General features: G+C 36.6%; 1 protein-coding gene across 2 annotated transcripts in view; it reads right to left on the bottom strand.

The window, feature by feature from the left end:
• Positions 1-24,376, bottom strand: part of LRRC28 (leucine rich repeat containing 28) — a 187,100-nt gene that overhangs the window by 20,836 nt on the left and 141,888 nt on the right. For both annotated transcript variants that reach the window (XM_065871899.1, XM_065871900.1), the window contains 2 exons: positions 12,313-12,488; positions 10,424-10,583 (listed from right to left, as the gene is read on the bottom strand). In XM_065871899.1, the coding sequence (XP_065727971.1) occupies positions 10,424-10,583; positions 12,313-12,488 (336 nt within the window). The remainder of the gene's footprint in view (positions 1-10,423; positions 10,584-12,312; positions 12,489-24,376) is intronic.

A 24,376-nucleotide genomic window follows, 5' to 3' on the forward strand; every position in this document is an offset into this window, starting at 1 on the left:
TCATCAAAAAATTTACAAACAATAAAAGCTGGAGAGGGTGTGGAGAAAAGGGAACCCTCTTGCACTGTTGGTGGGATTGTAAATTGGTACAGCCACTATGGAGAACAGTATGGAGGTTCCTTAAAAAACTAAAAATAGAACTACCATATGACCCAGCAATCCCACTACTGGGCATATACCCTGAGAAAACCATAATTCAAAAAGAGTCATGTACCACAATATTCACTGCAGCACTATTTACAATAGCCAGGACATGGAAGCAATCTAAGTGTCTATCGACAGATGAATGGATAAAGAAGATGTGGCACATATATACAATGGAATATTACTTAGCCATAAAAAGAAACGAAATTGAGTGATTTGTAGTGAGGTGGATGGACTTAGAGACTGTCATACATAGTGAAGTAAGTCAGAAAGAGAAAAACAAATACCGTATGCTAACACACATATATGGAATCTAAAAAAAACCCAAATGGTTCTAATGAACCTAGGGGCAAGACAGGAATAAAGACACAGACATAAAGAATGGACTTGGGCTTCCCTGGTGGTGCAGTGGTTGAGAGTCTGCCTGCCGATGCAGGGGACACGGGTTCGTGCCCTGGTCCTGGAGGATCCCACATGTCGCGGAGCGGCTGGGCCCGTGAGCCATGGCCGCTGAGCTTGTGCGCCCAGAGCCTGTGCTCCACAATGGGAAAGGCCACAACAGTGGGAGGCCCGCGTACCGAAAAAAAAAAAAAAAAAAAAGAATGGACTTGAGGACACAGGGAGGGGGAAGGGTAAACTGGGATGAAGTAAGAGAGTCGCATTGACATATATACACTACCAAATGTAAAATAACTAGTGGGAAGCAGCTGCATGCACAAGAAGATCAGCTCAGTGCTTTGCGACCACCTAGTGGGGTGGGAAAAGGAGAGTGGGAGGGAGACACAAGAGGGAGGAGATATGGGGATATACTTATGCATATAGGTGATTCACTTTGTTATACAGCAGAAACTAACACAACACTGTAAAGCAATTATACTCCAATAAAGATGTTAAAAAAAAATAAATGAAAGTAATACCCACAAAAAGCAAAGGTAAGGAAATGTGAAACATTTCATAAGTGATAAGTGATTTAACCATATAAGTATTAGATAGAAGATATTATTTTAAAATAAACTACTAGTGAGTGGGAGGAAGGAATATTAAGCTGTTGTAACAGACAAAGGGAAGTAATAAGACAGAGACAGTTCTGCACGCCGTGTAACAAATGGGTCTCTATTGCAAGGCACAACAGTTACCCAGACATCTGGTCCTCTCATGTAATTACTCTGGCTTAAAAGACCATGGAGAATTCCTGAAAGAACCAAGCTCTGTAAATCTGAGCTTCAAAGCAGCCGACTGAAGCCATGCTGTCATCATTACCACAGTGCCCTGCTCACAGTAGATGCTCAATGCATGTCTGCTAACTGAGTGGATAAATCAGTAAATGAGTGGATGCATTATTCTGAGCTATTTGGAAATAACTCCAATGGCTTTTTAAAAATGGAAATAGAAAAAAAAAATCCTAAAATTCATATGGTCCCACAAAAGATCCTGAATAGTCCAACGAATCTTGAGAAAAAAGTACAAAGCTGAAGGCATCATGTTTCCTGATTTCAAAATATACCACAAAGCTACAGTAATCAAAACAGTATGGTACTGGCATAAAGACAGATACATAGACCACTGGAACAGAATAGACAGGCTAGAAATAAACCCACACATATGCAGCCAACTGATCTTCCACAAGGAAGCCAAGCATATACAACGGGAAAAGGACAATCTCTTCAACAAATAGTGTGGGAAAACTGGATATCCATATGCAAAAGAATGAAAGTGGACCCTTATCCTACCCCATACACAAAAAAATCAACTCTAAATGAATTAAAAACGTAAACAGAAGACCTGAAACTTTAAAACCCCTAGAAGAAAACATAGTGCACAAGCTACTTGACATTAGTCTTGGCAATGATTTCTTGGCTATGGCACCAAAACCACAAGCCACAAAACAAAAATAGGCATGTGGGACTACATCAAACTAAGCTTCTAAGCAGCAAAGTAAACCATCAATAAAAGCAAAACATAACTAACAGAATGGAAGACAATATTTGCAAACCCTGTATTTGATCATGGGTTAATATCTAAAATATATAAGAAACTCCTATCATTCAGTAGCAAAAAAAAAAAATCTGATTTAAAACTGGGTAAAGGATTTAAGTAGACATTTCTCCAAAGAAGACATACAGATGGCCAAAAGGTATATGAAAAGGTTCTCAACATCACTAATCATCAGGGAAATGCAAATCAAAACCACAATGAGATATCACCTCACACCTGTTAGGATGGCTGCTCTAAAAAAACAGACAAACAAAAAAATAAGTGTTGGCAAGGGTGTAGAGAAATTGGAATCCTTACATATGTTGGTGGGAATGTAAAATGGTGCAGCCACTATGCAAAATAATTCCTCAAAAAATTAAAACTAGAATGATCATATCCAGCAGTCCCAGTTCTGAGTATATATCCAAAAGAATTGAAATCAGGGTCCCAAAGAAATATCTGCACTCCCATGTTCACTGGACCATTATTCACAATATCCAAAATATGGCAACAAGCTAAATGTTTACTGACTGATGAATAGATTTAAAAAATGTGGTATGCACATACAATGGAATATTATTCAGCCTTAAAAACGGGATGGGGGCTTCCCTGGTGGCGCAGTGGTTGAGAGTCCGCCTGCCGATGCAGGAGACACGGGTTCGTGCCCGTCTGGGAAGATCCCACATGCCACAGAGCGGCTAGGCCCATGAGCCATGGCCGCTGAGCCTGTGCGTCCGGAGCCTGTGCTCTGCAACGGGAGAGGCCACAACAGTGAGAGGCCTGCGTACCACAAGAAACAAAACAAAACAAAACAAAACAAAAACGGGATGAACCTGGAAGACATTATGGTAGGGGAAATAAGACAGTCACAGGACAAATACTACATGATTACACTTACATGAGATATCTAAAATAGTCAAACTCAGAAGCAGAGAGTAGCATGGTGAGTTACCAGGGACTGCAGGGAGGGAGAAATGGGAGTTGTGTTCAATGGGTATAGTTTCAGTTATGCAAAATGAGTAAGTTCTAGAAAGCTGCTGTACAATATAGTGCCTACAGTTAATACTATACTGTGCACTTAAAAATTTGTTAAGAAGGTAGATCTCAAGTTAAATGTTCTTACCCCAATTAAAAAAAAAAAAGGAATAGGAAGCATGAAGAATCTGGATCCTCAGTTAGGAAGTCAACTAAGAGATATTCTACTTTAAGCTAAAATATTAACAGTTGTCATTTCCAGTGGCAGTACTTCCATTTGATACAATTTCCTTTTGCAGAATTCTATTTCCTAATTTTGCTTTGATGGTAACATATGACTTGAACAGATTTATTTTGTCTCCCCCCAAATAAATAAGTAGAAAAGAAACCACTGGTCTACTAATGTTCTAATAATTAAACATTATTTTTAATTTTTAAAGTGACACCAGTTTGTTGTAAAAATTCAACACTACTCAACGAAAACCACTGTTCCTTCAGCGAGCCTTCAAGACGTCTTCTACGTATTTAACAATTTAAACTTTTGGGTTGGCCAAAAAGTTTGCTCAGGTTTTTTCCATAAGATGTTATGGAAAAACCCAAACGAACTTTGTTGGCCAACACTATATATATACATACATATATATATATATATATATATATATATATATATATACCCATAGCTGACAAAAATTGGATATCACTGTGTAACCTGTTTAAAAACATTTTTACCTAAACTTAAAAAAAAATTGCTCCAAGAACCTTTCCTTGTCTTTTTTAACCTATATAAAGCTTTAAGCAAAGGATTTTTTAAAGTTCCTTTAGATACATCCTATTTTTTAATTGTTATTTTGTGTATTTATAAAAATACATCCTTATTGAAAATATTCAAATGATTCTGTATTATATAGAATTGAAAATTAAAGTCCCCACCTGACTACTCCATAACCCTACATTCCTCCCTTCCAAGGTAACCACAGTTTAGAGTTAGATCTACATCCTGCTGGATTTCTTTAGAGCACACACACATATATGTATATGTGTACACACATACATATTTCAAAAGTATCTTGTTCAGATTAGAGCTTATTTTCATTTTATATTTATAGTACCATTTCAAAATTTCTTCATATGTAGTGATTCACTCAGTAGCTAATTACAGCATAGTGTCTAAAACATGGATTTGGAGCCAGACTTGCTATGGATCAAATTCCAGCTCTGTTATGAGGGCTTGGCCCAGTTTCTGATCTTCCTGTCCCTCAGTTCCACACCCTCCTACTCCTGTAACATGGGGGTTATATTAGGTTGAACCACATGGAAGGCATATGATTCACACAGTTCAATCTAATAATGGTACCTATCTTACAGTACTAAGTAACACAGCTCAACTTCCAGCTGGGTCTCCTGAATCCTAAGGCCTATAAGTTCTTTCATTCCAGCCCAGGGCCTCATTGTACAAAAGCAGAGATGTCACCACACCAACACCTGAGTGTACACTGTTAATATCTGCTATGGCCCAAACTTAACCCAAGCGATATGGGAAGGAACACTGCGATTCTGGGCCATTGGCAATTTCTGTTTCAAAACATCCTGGTGATTTAAGTGAGACCTTTTGAATGTCTGTGATGGTTAATTTTATGTGTCAATCTGGCTAGACCATGGTACCCAGTTGTTTGGTCAAATATCAGTCTAGATGTTGCTGTGAAGGTATTTTTTAGATGTGACTGACATTTAAATCAGTAGACTTTGAGTAAAGCAGATTACGTTCCATAATGTGGGCCTCACTCAATCAGTTGGAGGCCTTTAGAGCAAAGAAGTAGAAGGACTTTTCCTTAAGACAGCAACTTAAAAACCCTGAGTTTCTAGCCTGTTGCCCTGAGAAATTCAGACTTAAGACTGCAATATCAACTCTTTTCTGAATTTCCAGCCTGTCAGCCTGCCCTGTGGTTTTGGACTTGCCAGCTCCCCAGTCATGTGAGCCAATTCCTTAAAATCAATCTCTGTCTATATTTATTATTTACAAATACAGATATAGATATATGTCCTGTTTCTCTGCAGACTGCTAACTAATACAAATTCAGCTACTGGTAAGAGATGCTGCTGTAACAAATATTTAAAAATCTAGATGTGGCTTTGAAATTAAGTAGCAGAGGCTAGAAGAGTTCTGCCTTGAGACTATTGGTAGAAATATAGATGTTAAAGGAGAGCTGGTGAGGGCTTACAAAGGAAAGAGGAAAGCTATAGAAAAAGCTTCTATTGTCTTAGAGAATGCACATATTGTCATGAACAGAATGTTGCTGGAAATACAAGTGTTAAAGGTGTTTCTGGTGAGGTCTCAGACAAAAATGAGCAATGTGTTATTGGAAAATGAGAGAAAGATGATCTTTGTTATAAAGCACAGAGGACTTGACTGAATTGTGTTCTGTTGGATGGAAAATAGAACTGCTAGGTGATGAACTTGGATACAGGCAGACCTCAGAGATATTGCAGGCTCAATTCCAAACTGCCGCAATAAAGCAAATACAGCAATAAAGCAAGTCACACAAATTTTTTGGTTTCCCAGTACATATAAAAGTTATACTTACACTATATTGCAGTCTATTAAGTATGCAATAGCATTATGTCTAAAAAAATGTATATACCTTAATTTAAAAATAATTTATTGCTAAACATGCTAACCATCATCTGAGCCTTCAGTGAACTGTAGTAGTAACATCAAAGATTACTGATCACAGATCCCCATAACAAGCATAATAATAATGAAAAGTTTGAAGTATTGTGAGAATTACCAAAAGGTGACACAGAGACAGGAAGTGAGCAAATGCTGTTAGAGAAATGGTACCAATAGATTTTCTTGACACAGGGTTACCACAAACCTTCAATTTGTAAAAAGTGCAATATCTGTGAAGTGAAATAAAATGAAGCACAAAAAGATGGGTATGCCTATATTTAGCTGAGGATGTTTCTAAGCAAAGCATTGAAGGCATGGCCTGGTTTCTCTTTGCTGCTTACAGTAAAATGTGAGAGGAGGAAGATAAATTGAGGGAATTGTTCAGCAAAAAGGAACCAGAACTTAAGGATATGGAAAATTCTCAGGCTATCTACATTGTATAAAATGAGAAAGCACGTTCTGGAGAGAACACCAAGGATGTGGCTGGACAACCTTTTCTAAAGAGATTAGGCATGTGACTTGTGGATCCAGTCAACCATTTCAGCAGAAAGGCTGACAGCTTGGATCAAAGAGGACAGAGATGGGACAGGGTGAAGACATGCTGTCAGCCTTCTGGGATTCTACAGGCAGGAAACAAGCTATCAAGTAAAGGGAAGAATAACCCCGGGGATGGGGCCACCTCCTCAATTCCAGAGGATGGGACAACTTCCTTGGTTTTAGACAGCAGGGCCCCACTTAGGGCTGAGGAGGTGGGGCCACCACGCCAGTGGGCCTAAAGGACAGAGCATCTAGCCAGAGGATTATTCTCAAGCATTAAAATCTAATGGAATTTGCCCTTTTAAGTTTTGGAATCTCTTGTTCTCCTTTCTGTAAAGGGAATATCTATCTTATGCCTGTCCCACCAATATATAGTGAAAGCAGATAACCAGTCTGGTTTTACAGGTTTACAGATGGAGAGGAGTTTTGTCCCAAGGCGAGTTATACCTGAGTTTTATCCATACCTGATTTAGATACTTAAGATGAGATTCTGAACTTAAGAGTTGATGCTGGAATGGGTTAGGATTTGGGGGGTGTTAGGATGGAGTGAATTTATTTTGCATCTGAGAAGGACATAGATTTTTGGAGGACAGACTGTTATGGGTTGAACTGTATCTCCCCCAAATTCATGTTATAGTCATAATCTCCAGAACCCCAGAATGTGACTGTTATGGACTGAATTGTGTCCCCCCATCCTGCCACCAATTCATATTTTAAGTCCTAATCTCCAATGTGATGGTATTTGGAGATGGGGCCTTTTGGAGATATTAGGTTTAGATGAGTTCATGAGGGTGGGGCCCGCATGACAGGATTAGTGCCCTTATAAGAAGAGACACTGGAGAGCTTGTGAACATGTGTGCTCATGTTCTCTGCCACTCGAGGCAGCAAGAAAGCAGCTATCTTCAAATCAGGAAGACAGCCCTCAGCACAACCTAACCACATGTACCCTGATTTCAGACTTCCAGCTTCCAAAACTGTGAGAAATTAAATTTCTGTTGTTTAAGTCACCCAGCCTATGGTATTTTGTTATGGTGGCCCTAGCAGAGTAATACAGTAACCTTATTTGGAAACAGGGTCATTGCCAGTGTAATTAGTTAGATGAGGTCATTAGGGAGGGCCCTAGTGAAATGTCACTGGTGTTCTTATAAACAAGGGAAATTTGGACACTGAGATAGACACACATAGAGGTAAGATGATGTGAAGAGAAGAAGGGAGATGATGGCCATCTGCAAGGATTAGATCCTTCCATCACAGCCCTCAGAAGGAACCAATCCTGCCACATCTTGATTTCAGACTTCTAGCCTTCAGAGCTCTGAGACAATATCTATAGAAGCTCTGTAAGTCACCCAGTTTTGTGGTATTTCGTTGAGGTATCCCTAGGAAACTCATAAAATAGCCTTGAAAAACCTTGGGAAATACAAAACTTATGAGATGCATACATGTGTGGGAAAAGCCAGACACATGTTATACTAATTAATAATCCTATGAGTTGACATTCTCCATTTTAAAAAATGAACAGTAATCTGGGGGAATGAAAATTTGCTATGCCTGTCATGATCAAAAGTTATGAACATACTAGCCATTATTCTCTTCTATAAATATTTGAAGATTTGGGTATTTACTATTTATGCAAAATACTGTAATTTCTTTTTAATTGACTGTATTAAATTTAAGTTGGAACTAACACTCGTATGGGACTTGGTATTTTAGAAGAATATTCAGTATGTTCTTTTAAAATAATGCCAGATGTCCACATTAATTTAGATATTGGCTGATACAATGTATTATTTTATAAGAAGCAATGAACACTGAACAGAATATATTAGAAAACTTAAAAATAATATTATCAAGACCTTTTAGAGTTTATGATACTAAAAATATTGATTTTATTTTTAGCAATAAGCTATTGAGATTCAAGTATTTGGTTTTCAATTACAAAAGAAAGTACTTTAAAAACTATGGTAGAAACTGAAGTCAAAGCTTTTAACACAATCTCCATAGCAACGTGGGAAGGAGCAAAGTCTGGTGGACCAAATGAAAGACACAAATTCTCAGTTTCAGGTCTTAGCATTAACTCACCACAGAAAGCCATGTTTGTATCTTGGTATTTCATTTTTTGCTATCAACATGGGCACTTCTGGCTTTTCTTAACAAAAGGGCATTGCCTAAGTCCTATGTATTTGATACACTCATTATATTAAACTAACACTATTATATTTTATGTTCTAAAGCAATATAAGATATTCACACTGAATTTCTAGGTTTAAGCAGAGAAATAAGTAGCAGTAAATATACAAATACTTATTGAACAAGTTTCCCAAATTTCATATAAAGATAACACAAAAATAACTTCATTTAAGGGATCTACTTTATTTGCACAAATTAATTACCATGATAGAAAGAAAGTTTATCTTTTCAAACAGGCATTTAGAATTTTATTAGCTACTAACAGAGCATCCTTACCATACTGAATTGTTTTCATTTTCATATTTTTAATAAGAAAATATCTTCTATAGGAAATTGTGCAACAACAATGCAGGAGGATTTTACTGTAGTTTAATGGAAGATTTTCCTATGATGATATCTTACTAATATGAAGATCATTTGCTAAAGACACATATATAAAATAAATTTTTAAAAGTCTCTGAGCTACAAAAAGAGATCATAGTTAAGTCACTTAATATTTATTACATACCAGACACCATCCTGGGCTCTTTACATAAATGATCTCATTTAATCCTCACAATGACCTGATTAAATAGATATTATTACTATGCTCATTTTATTGATGAAAAGATGAAGCTCAGAGATGTTAAGTAATTTGCCCAAGGTCTCCCAGAGGAAAGTCAGAATCAGGGCCTGTGCACTTGACTGATATTCCCTACTGCTCCTCATAGATGTGCCTATTTTATTAGTTAATTTTATTCATGTAGTAACATACTCAAATCCTGACTCAGTCCTTTCAACTCTAACTTAAAATGGAATTTTACTAAATTTGGTGATCCGATCACCTCTGATCAGAAGTAGCAGATTAGCAAGGTTTGGAGGAGGGCTTCTGTAGGCAGACACAGTAAAGCAGGAAACATTAAAAATACAGAAAGTTGAAACAGGAACTGAAAGTATAGCAAAATAGGATTATTCAGGGTAAGAAAAAGACAAATGCAGTTTTGGGAAGGAGTGGGTAGAGAGATGGAAAAGGTAACTACCATTTGCCGAGCACCCATTATATGCCAAGTGTTTGCCTTCATCATCTGCTAATCCTTAGATGGCCCTGCCCAGCAGGCTGTTCTTTCCCCATTTTGAGGCTCTGAGAGGTTCAGCACCCTGCCCACGCTTGCTCTCATTCTACAAAAATAATTATAAAGGAAACGCTTCTAGGACTGAACAGGGGTAACAAGTTATCCTGAAAAATGTACTAACCCAAAATACCACATTTGATGGATAAGTGAGGTATTATAGTATTTTTTTTTCATCTTTGAAAAATGTGAACTTAGAAGATCCTAAATTTAGAAAATCTATAAGCTGAGACTGTGCTAATGGGGGATTTTTTCATTTCATGTCCTATTTTTAATTGTCTGATATTCTTTTAATAAACTACCAGAATGGGGGGTTTTACTTAGTTAACATTCTTAGCAAATTCAAGGCACTGTGCCAAGAAACAGACAGTGGTAAGAGAATGCTATTTGGAAGGGTTAGAAATTCAAAACAGAAACACACACACACACAATGCTCAGCCACACACTTTCAGTTAGCAATGCGAATTAAACAGAAGAGCTGAGCTGGACCCATTATATAACAAATATTTTGTTCTTACATTCCTTATTGCCTAAAGACTATTGTGAATAGGGAAACAGCAGGAAAACACTCCTACAAAGAATGAGCTACTCTAAATAACATGTACAATAAAACTGTTCTGTATAAGACCAAAAATGTAATAAAGAGAAATCCAGTTTTCTTGTGATACTGAAAATGTGCATTTGTTTCATTTAGCTGTATGGCAGCAAGCATTCTATGCCCCTTTAAAGCTGCTGACTTACCAACACTTTTATGTGTGTCCTCCACCCTTCCCCACGTTCCCACCCCTCCCCCAGGTGTAAGCCCTGGTGTCCACTTAGGAATGATTACCCCTGGTGCAGTCCTGCCATTGGCGTCTCTCTCAAGGGAAATAGCTTGGGGTAAACAATCGTAAACATGGGCTCACTACACCGGTGACAGTGCCCCAAGGGGCAGTGCAGCAGCTCCAGAAGACTTCTGGGTAACGAGACTGGAGACAGAAAGTCCAGATCTGGAACACAAGAGAAAATCATGCACAAATAAAAAATGAGATTTCCTTAAACTTGGCTTCTTAAAATATTTCTTATTGTTAGCAAATAAGTTCAGTTAGTGAAAAGTACTGCATGTTGAAAATTCTGTTATCCGATAGGCATTGAATAAAAATGTAACATTATTTGGAAATGAAAGATGCTTTTTTACATTTTTGATACTAAGAGAAAACCTTAATCTACTCTTTTAAGAGCAACCTGAGCTGTCCTGAGATAGAGGCCAGGAAAGAATAAGACCAAATATTCTTTAAGAACAAAGACTGAAAAGGCATTACGTTTACCGAGGGAGGGAGGGTCTGTAAACTTCTATAAGAGTCAGAGAATAAAATAAAGACTGGGACTGAAACAGACTTTCATTAAATTCTTCCTAAATCTATTGGGCATTTAGAATCTTTCAAGCTAAATTATATTTACTGCAAAGAATGAAAAGGGGAAACAAAGAAATCAAAGAAAATGAAAAATAATGAGACCAAGCTTTTCCTTGTCTCACTCCCATGAGCTGTCACTAATAAAAATAGGGTGTTTCCTCCTCAGTTTAGTCTGAGCTACACAAAAGAAACGTTTAAAGCAAAACATCCCAATGGCCCAGGCAATCCTGAGCACAAATGTACACTGGGTTGCTATTGAGAGTAAAACATCTAGAGAGAGAAACGGTCATGATGAGGTGACACCTAAAAATCACTGAATCATCTTGAGGAAGGAAATACAAATTATCTTATCATCTGTCCAGACTTATCAATAACCATTTTGAAAAATGTAATTTGCTCATAGGTGAATAATTTCAGTTTTCTGTTTAGTTTTTTAAAACAACTTAATTTGTATTAGACATTCCTGGAAGTTTAATGTTAGAGGTTTCTGTATGCATCTTTTTTTTTTTTAAAGCAAAGACAAAACATTTAGTAATTTTAAAAGCACTTGAAATTATTTTCTTATTAATGTTGCCTAGTGCTTTCTTAAAGCATCACAGGTCCACTCCATGTCACCTATGACATCTACGCACCGCCAAATCCTGTGGTAATACTGCCAAAGGCTCCTGAAATTAATTTCCCTTTAGGTATATATATTTCTCAGGTGTAAGGAGGTTACAAGGCAAAAACTTGCTCTGTTGGAAGAAGTACCCAACTTTGCTTTAAGGATAAGATCTTTACACATTTTTCGATACGGAAGAAAGTACCTCTGCCAGCCTTCTCACTTCCACCAAATATGTGCTCCCAAACACCAATTTCTCTCATTTAAACTGCATAGTTTAACTTTTAACCTCTGTTCTTTGTGACTGAAGACCATATTTAGTGAATGCTTCTCTGTGTCTATAGGGGGTGCTGAAGGGCTCAGTGTTGATAAAATATTTTAATATTAAAATATAAAATATTAATATTAAAATAAAATATTAAAACTTTTCTCTTATAAAAAGTGTTCCATTACACAACTACGCAAATGTACTTAATGCCACTGAACTGAACACTTAGAGATGGTTAAATGGTAAATTTTATGTTATGTACATTTTACCACAATTTTGAAAAATGAACACTAAAACAGCATAAAATACAATTCCTAAGCTCACTGAATAAGAGGCAGGAAAAGAAAAGAAAAAAGAAAAGAAAAGAAAGAAAAGAAAAGAGGAAAGGAAAGGAAAAGAAAAGAAAAGGAAAGAAAAGGAAAGGAAAGAAAAGAAAAGAAAAAAGTCCCGGGTACCTTTTAGAAAACTGTGGTAGGTGTGATGCAGACTCCTCATGGCCAGCTCTTGCAGAGGCAGGACGTGATCCTTCTCTGTCCCTATGGCCTTCACCTCAGCAGGGAGGAAAACTGTTAGTTGCCCTGATGAAAAGGAAAGCAGCTTCACCTCGGAAACTTGAATGGGAGCACCACAGCTACAGAAAGACACACATTCACAGTAGTATTAGCCAAAAGGAAATGACTATATGTGCCAATAAAAATATGTTAATCAAAATATACATTTAAATTTTAAGACACTGATGAATTAGCAGAATTCTTTTCAAATTGAACAGATGCTATTCTGGGTTCCTTAATAAAACCTGGCATAGAAATTTAGATGCATCATTTGGAACTCAGCTAAATCTTCACTGAGGTCCAAGCACTTCCAGTAAGGACAAAATTAGAAGAAATTTCCTTCATAGGGTCTATACAATTTGCTTTGTAAGCTCTATTCATCCTCATTTTCTTACCCTTTCCAAGTTTATGTTTATTGAAATTTTCAAAATTAAAAGGAACAAAGAGTACTCTGTTTAGTTATAGTACCATGGTTTAACAAAATTTTTGTGTTGGGGGAACAAAACCCTACAAAGCAAACAGATCTGTAACGATAGCAGATAACTTTATTGGGTCCTTCCATAAACCTGTGAAGAAAATATTTTTGGCAAAGCCTATTGAATAAGCCAAGTCACATCCTATTCCTTACAGCCACTCATAACCAGAAGGCAGAGGCATCCTTGTTCCTTTAGCTACAGGGTTACCAAAACTCAGGAGTCCAATCTCATTCTACCTTCTGTCTGAGACCACCAGCTTACCTAAAAGTCTCAACACTTTTCTTCTCTAACGACAAATAGGTGCCAACAAGCCTCGGCTCTCCAGATACAACGTGAGATAATCTCCCTACCCTCAACTAGAAACAGGCAATGAAGAAGGCACAGGATTGGAAGGCAGAAGCCCTCAGCTTATTTGTTCATTACAAGTTCCTGCATTTGCTCATTCCTTTCATCAGAAAATGTTTCCAGGGCACCTACTATACGCCAGTCAAAATACTTAAATTAAAAAAACAAAAGATGACCTCCTTCCCTTGAAAAATGTAATAATTACAATATAATTATTCTAATATTGGGTCAGAGAAGGTGGAGGAACTGACTTTTTCTAAGGAATTAGGGAAGGGTCTACAGAGAAGACAGTATCTGACCTAGAACTCAATTAATTTTACTCAATTTCTCCACTCAGCTCAAGAAAAAAGAACCTCAGAAGGCCACGCTGGCTCTCCTACTAAGCAAAACCTCTATCCCAAAAGGAACCATTTTTCCAAATTCTAACATTATAGTTTGGTTTTGCCTTCTTCAATAGCATGAAGAATCCTGTATCTGGCTCCTTTTGTCAACACATTCTTTCTGGGATGCATCCACGCTACAGCACGTACTATAGCTTATTCATTTTCATTGCTGTGTAGTACTGGTAAACATATGGGCTGTTTCCAGTTTGGGGCTATTATGAACTTTGTTGTATATATTATTTAATATATATGAGCATAAAATTCTGTTAGGGACATACTTAAGATCAGAATGAAGCTTATTATAGTGAGGAGAGATGGGCAATTAAAAGATAAACACATGCTAAAATAGAGTGAAGAGGGGAGTGAGAGCTGTACTACTTTAGATAATATAATTAAAGAAAGTCTTTCTGAGGAGGTGACATTTCAGCAGAGACTTGATTGAAGAGAAAAGTTAACTCAGGGAAGGGGAACTCAGTCACAGCCCGGTAGGTACCTTAAACTGAGGACAAGGAACTAAGAGTTCAGGGGTCCAAAGCAGCAAGAGTTCACAGGACAGAGAACCTTAGGGGAGAGAGATGTACAGAGAGAGAACTCTGGAGATTTGCAAAGGTTCCGCTTGAGTATTGAGATGAGTACTGATCAGCACATATGAGGAAACTACCTGAGGCTGGAAAAAGGACGAGCTGAAAAGATTAAAGGTAACAGTGCCCAGCAGTCACAGAGGGTTGGAAATAGTGTCTGCTCTTATCAGTCAAACTTGAACCTCATAATTCAAGGGGCATTGTGTAGAGTACACAAAAAGGTCTTATCTCAGTAGTGGTGAATAGTTAGTGCTAGACTGAACACCATTCCATTCCCACCTAACAAATCCTTAAGAGCCATATCTGAAAAGATTAAACTGTTTCCAGTTAAATGTATCCCAGAACATATATCAAGAATAGTTACATGAATACAAAAATATCCAGCACTCAGCATCATAAAATTCACACTGTCTGGCATCCAACCAAAAATTACCAGGCTTTTCAATATATGACCTATGATGAGGAAAAAAAAATGCAACTGAAAACAACCAAGACAGATGTTAAAACTGGCAGAAAAGGTCATTATAACAATAATTATAATTACTGCATAGAAGGACATGTTGCATACATAGCTCTCACCTAAAGAAACCAGAAATAAGAGAACAAATTAAGCCCTAAGTAAATAAAAGAAATAATAAAGAGCATAAAGAAAATCAATGACATAGAAGAAAGGAATAGAGAGAAATCAGTGAAAACAAAAGCTGGAACTTTGAGAAGATCAATAAAAACGATAAACCTCTAACTAGTCTAATCAGAGAGAAGACACAAATTACCAATATCAGAAATGAGAAAGGAGGTATTGTCCGATTTCTACAGATAATAAAAATATAAGAAGCAACTTTATGCTAATAAAAAGTCCTTGAAGGACAAAAATTAGCAAAGCTCACTCAAGATACAGAGAAGTTGAACAACCCAACATTTATTAATGAAGTTGAATTTGTAGTTAAAAGGTTGGAATACTTCCCAACTCATTCTATGAAGCCAGCATTGTCCTGATACCAAAACCAGATGAACACACAAGAAAAGAGAAACAACCAGTATCATTCATGAACATAGGTGGAAAAAGTCTAAACAAAATTTTAGCAAATTGAACTTAACAATGTATAAAGTCATATGACCAAATGAAGTTTATCTTATTAATCAAGATTATATTAACCTTAAAAAAATCAATGTAATTCACTATGTTAAAACCTAAAAAAGAAAAACCATATAATCATTTCAATAGATGTGGAAAAAGGGTCTAACAAAATTCGACACCCGTCCGTAATTTAAAAAACTCTCAGCAAACTAGGAATAGAAGGGAATTTACTAATCTGATAAAGCATATGTATGAAAAAACAACAGTCAATATATACTTAATGTTGAAAGACTGTTTTCCCCATAAGTTCAGCAAGACAAACATGTCTGCTTTCACTGCTTCTACTATTTAACATTGTACTGGAGCTTCTAACCAGTACAGTCATGAAAGAAAAAGAAACAAAACATGACCATATTTGAAAGGAAAAAGTAAAACTGACTTTCTTCCCAGAAGACATAAGTGTATGTAGAAAGTCCATGATAATCTAAAAAAAACCCTACTGGAACTAGTAAGTGAGCCTGGCAAGTTTGGAGGATACAGGATCAGTTATACAAAATCATTTGTATTTCTATATGGTTGCAACAATCAATTGGAAATTTTAAAAACTTTAAATACCATATACGATACTATGAAAAATATGAAATACTTAGAGATAAATCAGACAAAAGATGTCTAAGACAAGGAATTAGACATTTATTGTGATCATGGGCTGGGAGACTTAATATTGTTAAGATGTTAATTCTCCTCCAATTGATCTAAAGACTCAATGCAATTAAAATCACAGGCTTTTAAAAATATATATAAATTGAAATTTTGATTCTAAAATTTATATAGAAATGCAAAGCAGCTAGAATAGTAAAAAAAATTTTTTTTAATTTTAAGACTAACTGTAAAACTATGGTAATCAAGACAGTGCGGTATTTGTGTCAAAACAGACAGATGAATGGAGCAGAGTATCTAGAAATAGACCCACACATACATGGACAACTAATTTTCAACTAACATACAAAGGAAATACAGTAGAGAAAGGATAGTATTTTAAACAAATGGTGCTTGAACAACTGGTATATCCATATGTAAAAAAAGGAACTTCAACCATACCTCATACCATACACAAAAATTAACTCAAAATGAATCATAGACCTAAATGTAAACTTAATTTCTTAAAAATTCTAGAAGACAGGGCTTCCCAGGTGGTGCAGTGGTTGAGAGTCCGCCTGCCGATGCAGGGGACACGGGTTCGTGCCCCGGTCCGGGAAGATCGCACATGCCGCGGAGCGGCTGGGCCCGTGAGCCATGGCTGCTGAGCCTGCGCGTCCGGAGCCTGTGCCCTGCAACAGGAGAGGCCACAACAGTGAAAGGCCCGCGTACCACAAAAAAAAAAGAAAAAATTCTAGAAGACAGCATAGGAGAAAATCTTTGTGATTTGGGTTACACTAAAAGCAAGATCGATAAAGGAACCAATTGATAAATTGGACTTTATCAAAATAAAAAATGTCTGCTCTCCAAAAGGCCCTGTGAAAAAATGAAAAGGTAAGCCATGGACTGGGAGGAGATACTTCCAAAGCATATATATGATAAAAGACTTTTATCCAGAATCTATAGAGAATGTTCAGAACTCAATAATAAGAACACAAACAACCAAGGAAAAAAATGGGAGACTTAGACACGATATCAAAGCAGATATATGGATGGCAAATAAAACATAAAAAGATGCACACCCTTATTTACTAGGGAAATGAAATTTAACAATGTAATGGAAAAATCACTACACACCTAGAATAAAATTTAAAATATGTAAGAACTGATAATCTCTTATATTACAGGTGGGAATGTAGAATGTTACAGTTATTTTTGTAAAGTCTGGAAGTTCTTCCAAAAATTAAATATACATGTACTGTATGATCCAGACACTCCACTCCTAGGTATTTATCCAAGGAAATTTAAGTCTAGGACCATTAAAAGACAGTCTACATTTGTTCACATCAGTTTTATCTGTAATAAAGCCAAAAACTAGAAACAACACAAATGTCCATGAACAAGTGAATGGAAACAACCTGCGATATATCCATACAATGGAACACTACATAGCAATAAAAAAACGAACTGTTGATCCACACTATATCATGTATAAATCTCCAAATCCCTATGCTGAGTGAAAGAAGACAGAGAAAAAGAGAGTATATACTGTTTGATTCTATTCATATAAAACTCAAGAACATACAAATTTATTGACAGTTAACAGAACACAGATCAGGGTTGCCTGGAGATAGGATGAAGACAAGGAAGGAAGGACTACCAAGGGGCACGAGGAAACTTTGGGTGGTGGTGGATATGTTTATTATCTTAATTGCAGTGATGGTTTCAGAGGTACGTATGTATGTGTGTGTATACATATATACATCAAAACTTTTCAAATTATATATATACTTTATATAGGTGCAATGGGGATAAAAGCCTAACTGGTGTGAGAGAATAGAAAGAAGTGGAGAAAGTGAGTATAGACAACTCTTTCAAAGAATTTTTCTCTAAAGGGAAGCAGAAAAATAGTAGAGAAGTTGGAGAATAAAAACAAAAGGTTATGTGAAAGGAGTACACCATAGACGAATACATACAGCATCATTCAATTTACACAAAGTTAAAGAAAAGATATAAAACTTGACAATACACTATATGGGGATGTATTTACATATATTAAAATCATAACTCAGTGAAAATGAATGATAAATACAAAATTCAGAGTAATGGCTAACCTTGGAGAAGAAGGAGGAGCATACATGGGAGAGAACCATACAGGGGCTTCAAAATTGTTAGTAATGTTATTTTTGTAAGTTAATGATATTTACACTGATGTACACGGTCAAAATATGGAAGCTTTCTAGTCAAATTTTAAGAAATGACCCTGTTACCTTAGTTGATGCAAAAGGGAGAGAACTTAAGCAGAAGGGTATCCCATGGATGCTGGTGGCCTTACCATTTCCTTGTGGATTCTGAATCATACCCCTTAACACAAGCAACACTGTATTCAATGAGCCATGGCTATTCTTGCCTACAGGCCAAATTGGGCCTGGAATTTTCTATATCCTGTCATTCCAGATACAAATTTTACTCTTCCCCAAATCTAATTCCTTTATAAAGTCTCTCCTGACATCATCTTTTACCAATGATATGTCACAACGTTTGATGTTTCTAAATCACACATTATCTAACTGTATTATGGAAGTTCTGTTGTTAACTCATCGAATGTGATCAGTTTTCTCTTCTATCTAGCAGTTCTATATTGGTGCCTAAGCAGTTCCAAATACAGATTGGTTGTTTTGAGTCTTCACACACAGGGAAAGAAATTTGAAAGAGAAAAGATAAAAAGGAAATGGTGAAAAGAATACTGAGTCATCCACATGGTGCCAAAAAGGAAATAATTTTGGGGTAGTTCGTGGGGGTCCAGTCTGTCTCAGGAGCAGATGTGCCAAAAAGATATGAGCATCACATTATCTGTATTTGGTTACCCACCAGGATGGCAACATTTAAGGAAATGGTTATTTAGGAAAATATAGTAATCTGTCAAATGGAAAATGTCTCATTTATGGATTAAATTAAATATATCTTAAGTTGTGTGTTTATCAGTGGTGAACTATGAAGAACCACAATATAGGCTAGTTAAATCTGTTAAGAGAATGACAGACAAGCCACAGACTGGAAGAAAATATTTGCAAATCACGTATTTGATGAGAAACATGTATTCAGAATATATAAAGAACTCTCAAAACTCAGTAAGAAAAAGCCCAAACAATCCAGTTTTTTAAAAAAGGGCAAAAGAATGGAATACGCTTCACCCAAGATACAGCTGACCCTTGAACAACATGGGTTTGAACTGCGTGGTTCCACTTAAACATGGATTTTTTTCAATCATAAGTACTACAATACTACATGATCCAGGGTTGGTTGAATCCACAAATGTGGAATTGCAGATGCAGAGGAACCCCGGATATAGAGGACTGCCTATAAGCTATATGTGGTTTTTGGACTGTGCCGAGAGTCCGCCCCAACCCGCGCATTGTTCAAGGGTCAACTGTACATGGAGGGCAAATACGCATATGAAAACGTGTTCAACATCAACAGTCATTAGAGAAATGAAAATTAAAACCATGAGATAGTACCCACTTATTAGAATGTCTGAAAGAAGAAAAAACTGACAAGAACTCTCATGAAATACAAAACAGCACAGCCATGTTGGAAAACATTTTGGCAGTTTTTAATAAAGTTAAACGTATCCTTACCACATAGCCCAGCAAATGCATTCTTAGATATTACCCAAGTGGAATGAAATTATGTTCACACAAAGCCCCAGACAAGAATGTTTGCAGTAGCCTGTGTCATTTCATTTATATGACATTCTGGAAAAGGTAAAACATAGGGACACAAAACATAACCGTTTCCAGAGGCTGAGGTGTCTCCCGAAGAAAAAAGGTTCATTTTAAAGGGACATGGGGGACATTTTGGGGGTGAATGAACTGTTCTAAACCTTGATCATAGTGGTGGCTATACAACTGTATGCATTTGTCAAAATTCACAGTACTATACACTAAAAAGGGTGAACTTTTCTGTATGTAAATTATAGTTTAATAAAACAAGCAAAAACCAAACAAACAGTACCACTGTGCTAAAGCACAGTCCTAGAGCCCTCTGTTCTGCTGGTCATTAGCCTTTTAGTTGCTGGATTATGGGGCGATCTTAGGGGAAAGGCAGACACAGCAGTGGGGGACCTCAGGGGCTTTTAGTTCAATAGCTATTCATTAACTTGTGTAGAAATACTTCAATACTGTCAATAATTTAACAGCTAGTATGGATACACTAGTGCAAAGCAGCTGCACAGCGGCCTGCCAACTGGTGTCCAAATTTCTATGATATTTTTCTTTGATTTGCTACTTTGTCTTTACCCCTCTTACTTTCAAAACCTCAGTTGACCCTATGTGATCACAAAAACACGAAGAGTCTGTAGCAGCACAATTGTGACTTTGCATGAGTATTTCTGTGGGTTAGAAAGGTATTACCCTTATGAAGCATTTTGTGAAGATGAGGAAATAAATTTAAATTTTACTGTATAACTACTATTTGTTTCTTAATATGGAGAAAATTAAGATGAGAGGATCATATCCAATATGCTATTATGCAGTATGGCCACTAAGTCTGGAAACACAGGCAAACACATAATAAGTGACTCTTTTGATGATATACAGCAATACATAGTGTGATGATTAAATTTTTGTATCAACTTGGCTAGGCCAGGGCACCCAGATATTTGGTCAAACACCAGTCCAGATATTTCTGTAAAGGTATTTTTAAGATGAGATTAACATTTAAAACAGTAGACTTTGAATAAAGCTGATTACCCTCTATAATGTTGAGTGGGCCTTGTCTAATCAGTTGAAGGCCTTTAAGAGGAAAAGACTGAGGTCCCCCAAGGAAAAATTCTGCCTCCAGACTGTCTTTAGACTCAAGCTACCACATCAGCTCTTCCCTCGGTCTCTAGCCTGCTCTGCGAATTTCAGACTTGCCAGTGCCCACAATCATGTGAGCCAATTCCTTAAAATAAATCAATCTCCCTCTTCCTCTCAGTGCAAGCCCCCCCACCTACACAACACACACACACACACACACAAACACACACACACACACCCACCCCTCTCTCTCTATATTGGTTCTGTTGCTATGGAGAAGCCTAATACTCATGGTAAAGCATATTATTTGTTTCCAAACTTTATAGCCATATTTTAGTTATGAGAATCCTGGGCAAAATCATAGAACAATAAAAATATAGGGTAAAAAGCAAGCAAGCAATTCATGAATAATTACTTCATACCGCTATTGCCTTAACAGCTGCTGCTTCTTAACCTTACAAGTGTTGATGAACTCTATAAGGAACACTGTCCAAAGAATTTAACAATAACAAATAAAGGTTTAGAAAACTGAAAGCCAGACTTTTCCTAATGCTTCCTCTGTCTCCAATAATTAGAAAGATTAGGTTTCTGACAAACTGCTGAAAAGACTCACATTAACAAGTATGTGGATCCTCATTTTATATAAGGTCTAATTTCCCTTTGACAATTCTTTTAGCAGAAGTTCCTACTCTTCACCGCTGGCTGTAAACAGCTAATTAAATTCATTTTACAATACTTCTATTAAATGCCTTCTCTAGTTAACACTGGAGAAGAGTTGCAGCTATGTAGAATGCAGGCTACAAGGCAGGAATTCACATGAGTTAGTAATCTTTCTGTTGGCCATAGCCAACTTCCCTTGACCTCATCAGATACCAAATATCCACCCCACTACAAATGATGCAGGAACAAGAAAGGTATTTCTCATTCCTGTTCTCAAGAAGCTAGTAGAGGGGCTCAAACATATAGAGGTGATTCTAGACCAAGGAGAAGAGGGAGACAGTATATGTAGTGCAGTGGTTAAGAGTGTGGACAATGAAGCAGATAACAACTCTACTGCCATCTAGCTTTGTGACCTGAGACAATCTTTCTGAGCTCTGGTTTCTTCATTTCTAAGATAAGGATGATTATCACAAGGGTTGCTGGGAGGATAATGTGCAATATGCAGATAAATCAATGAGTACACTGCCTGGTACACAGTAAAGTTTAAGCAATGTTTATAGCTGTGCTTTCTTTTTATTATTATAATACATGATTTTGGGGGATAATATACATGGTGTGATGGTTAAATTTTTGTATTAACTTGGCTAGGCCACAGCATCCAGATATTTGGTCAAACACTAGTCTAGATGTTGCTCTGAAGGTATCTACTGTTGAAAACTAAGATTAACATGATGATATTCCAGAGAAAGGGAACAGGGATTCAGCTCTGTGAATGCACAGGGCAGATGGGCTTACACAACAGTTCTAGTGGCCAGACTCTCAGGTCCATGGAAGAGAACAGCAAATGGGAGAGAAGGCTGGAAAGGTACCTGTCTTGAAAGCTAGTGTCGCTCATCTCAATAAGAAGTAATCATGAAATGAACTGTCAGTAAAGAGGGATGGAAGCTCCATGATATGCTCAGTTCACAATAAAATGAAATAACTAGTAGCTGGCAATTGTTAAGCCTTGGCATCTTTGATTTCTAACTCGATAGTTTTTATTACTTTAGAATAAATGCTGAGGTGGTTACAAAAAAGATCGTACATCTGAACCCTTAAGTGAGTTATTAAAATGAGTTGAAGTCTGTTATAAATGTCAGGACCCTTGGCTTAGTTACATAAATAATTTATAACAATTATCACAATTCCCTTTCAACTCAATGTTTTCAGAGCTGCCATTCAGCATTTAAACCTAAACAAGCTAAATGAATGGTAACATCATTTTGCCACGGAGATTATGCTCCAAAACATGTATGTGATGTAGCAAATTAATTCATATGCATTTTCAAACTTACCATGCCACCAACCAAAGTGTTAAGAGTAAAGAATTAGTTTCAATTCCCTTACCAAAAGAACGCAAGTAACTGTCTTTTATACTTCAGAAAATACACTGTCATCCACATGCTCATTATTGGGGGAACTGCTACCAGATTAACCCTTTTTAGCAAAAAAGTTTTTTTTTTCAGCTTAAAATAAGAGGAAAAGTAAAGGGAAAAAGTAGATATGGAGAAGGAAAGAAATTATGTCACCCTGATAGAATAAACCTTGGTTTGGATAAAACGTCTGTCCTCTTGGCAGAGCCTCTTTAAGGCTTAGTTTTGTTCCATCTGAGAATGCATTTATTTTACTTTCATTCTTGAAAGGTATTTTTTGCTGGTTGCTAGGTTGATTGGTGTTTTTCTTTGGCACTTTAAAATTATCATTCCACTGTTTTCTGGCCTTCAAAATTTCTGATGAGAAGGCAATGGTCTTTTGAATTATTTCTTTGTATGTAGTTTGTCATTTTTCTCTGGCTGCTTTCAAGATTTTCTTTTTATCTTTGGTTTTCAGCAGCTTTGACTGGGTACAGTTTTCTTTGTAATCTATATTACTTAAGTTCACTGAGTTTCTTGAAAATGTAAATTTATGTCTTTCATCATATTTGGCAAATTTTTGGACAATGTTTCTTCAAACAATTTTGTTGTTACCACCCCATTTTCTCTCTATTCTCCTTCTGGGATGACAAATATCAGGCTTTTTTGTACTGTTTGTACTGTTTGGCAGGTCCCTGATGATGCTGATGTTCATTCTTGCTTTCAGTCTTTGTGTGTATGTGTGTGTGTGTGTGTGTGTGTGTGTGTGTGTGTGTGTGTTCTTCAGACTGAATCATTTCTATTGATCTACCTCCAAGTTCACTGACTTTTCCTCTCTTATACTATTCTGTGTTAAGCTCATCAAGTAAAGTTTCTACTTTCCGTGACACTAGGTCATATTTTCTTTATTCTTCAAATGTTATTTAATTTTGGATTGTACCCTGGACATTTTGAAAGTTATACTGTGGATACTCTGGATTCTGTTATATTCCTCTAAAACTTAAAAGGAGTGTCACTATTTTTGTTTTAATAAGCAATTAATTACTACATTGGAATCAAACAACAAACTCTGTCACTTGAGTGACAGCTCAAATCATACCTCAGTTTTTTCTTAGTATGTAGCTAGGCTGCTTTGTGCCTGCCACACGGAGGTGTGGTTCAAGTATCTAGTACAGCTTGTTTTTTGTGTGTAGGCAGCCCCCACACAAAAATGGACTGTGATCCAAAGGATATTTTCTGGTATGCTGATTTAACTCAGAACTCTGAATGCATTTCTCATAAAGACAACTCTGTTACCTTGAGTGGTTATATTAACAAACCATTTAACCAAATCATTTATCCAATTTGTACCCAAATCCAGCTATAATTGCTTATTTATATATGAAAAAGCGAAGTAGTGTCTTGGTTTCTTTTTCTCATAATCAGACAACTGAGAAAATAACTTTGGTATTGGGCCACTTTTACCATTAAGTTCTCCTGAGTAAGCAAATGTGCCAATTACCACTTTTTAAAATTCTAACATGGGAGGGACTTCTCTTTCAAGGTAAAATATAGAAGAATGGAAGACATTTGTTTCTGTGGTAACAATAAGAAAAATCCAGACAAAATAAAAATTA

This window comes from Phocoena phocoena, chromosome 2 (assembly GCF_963924675.1).
Source record: "Phocoena phocoena chromosome 2, mPhoPho1.1, whole genome shotgun sequence".
NCBI lineage: Eukaryota > Metazoa > Chordata > Mammalia > Artiodactyla > Phocoenidae > Phocoena > Phocoena phocoena.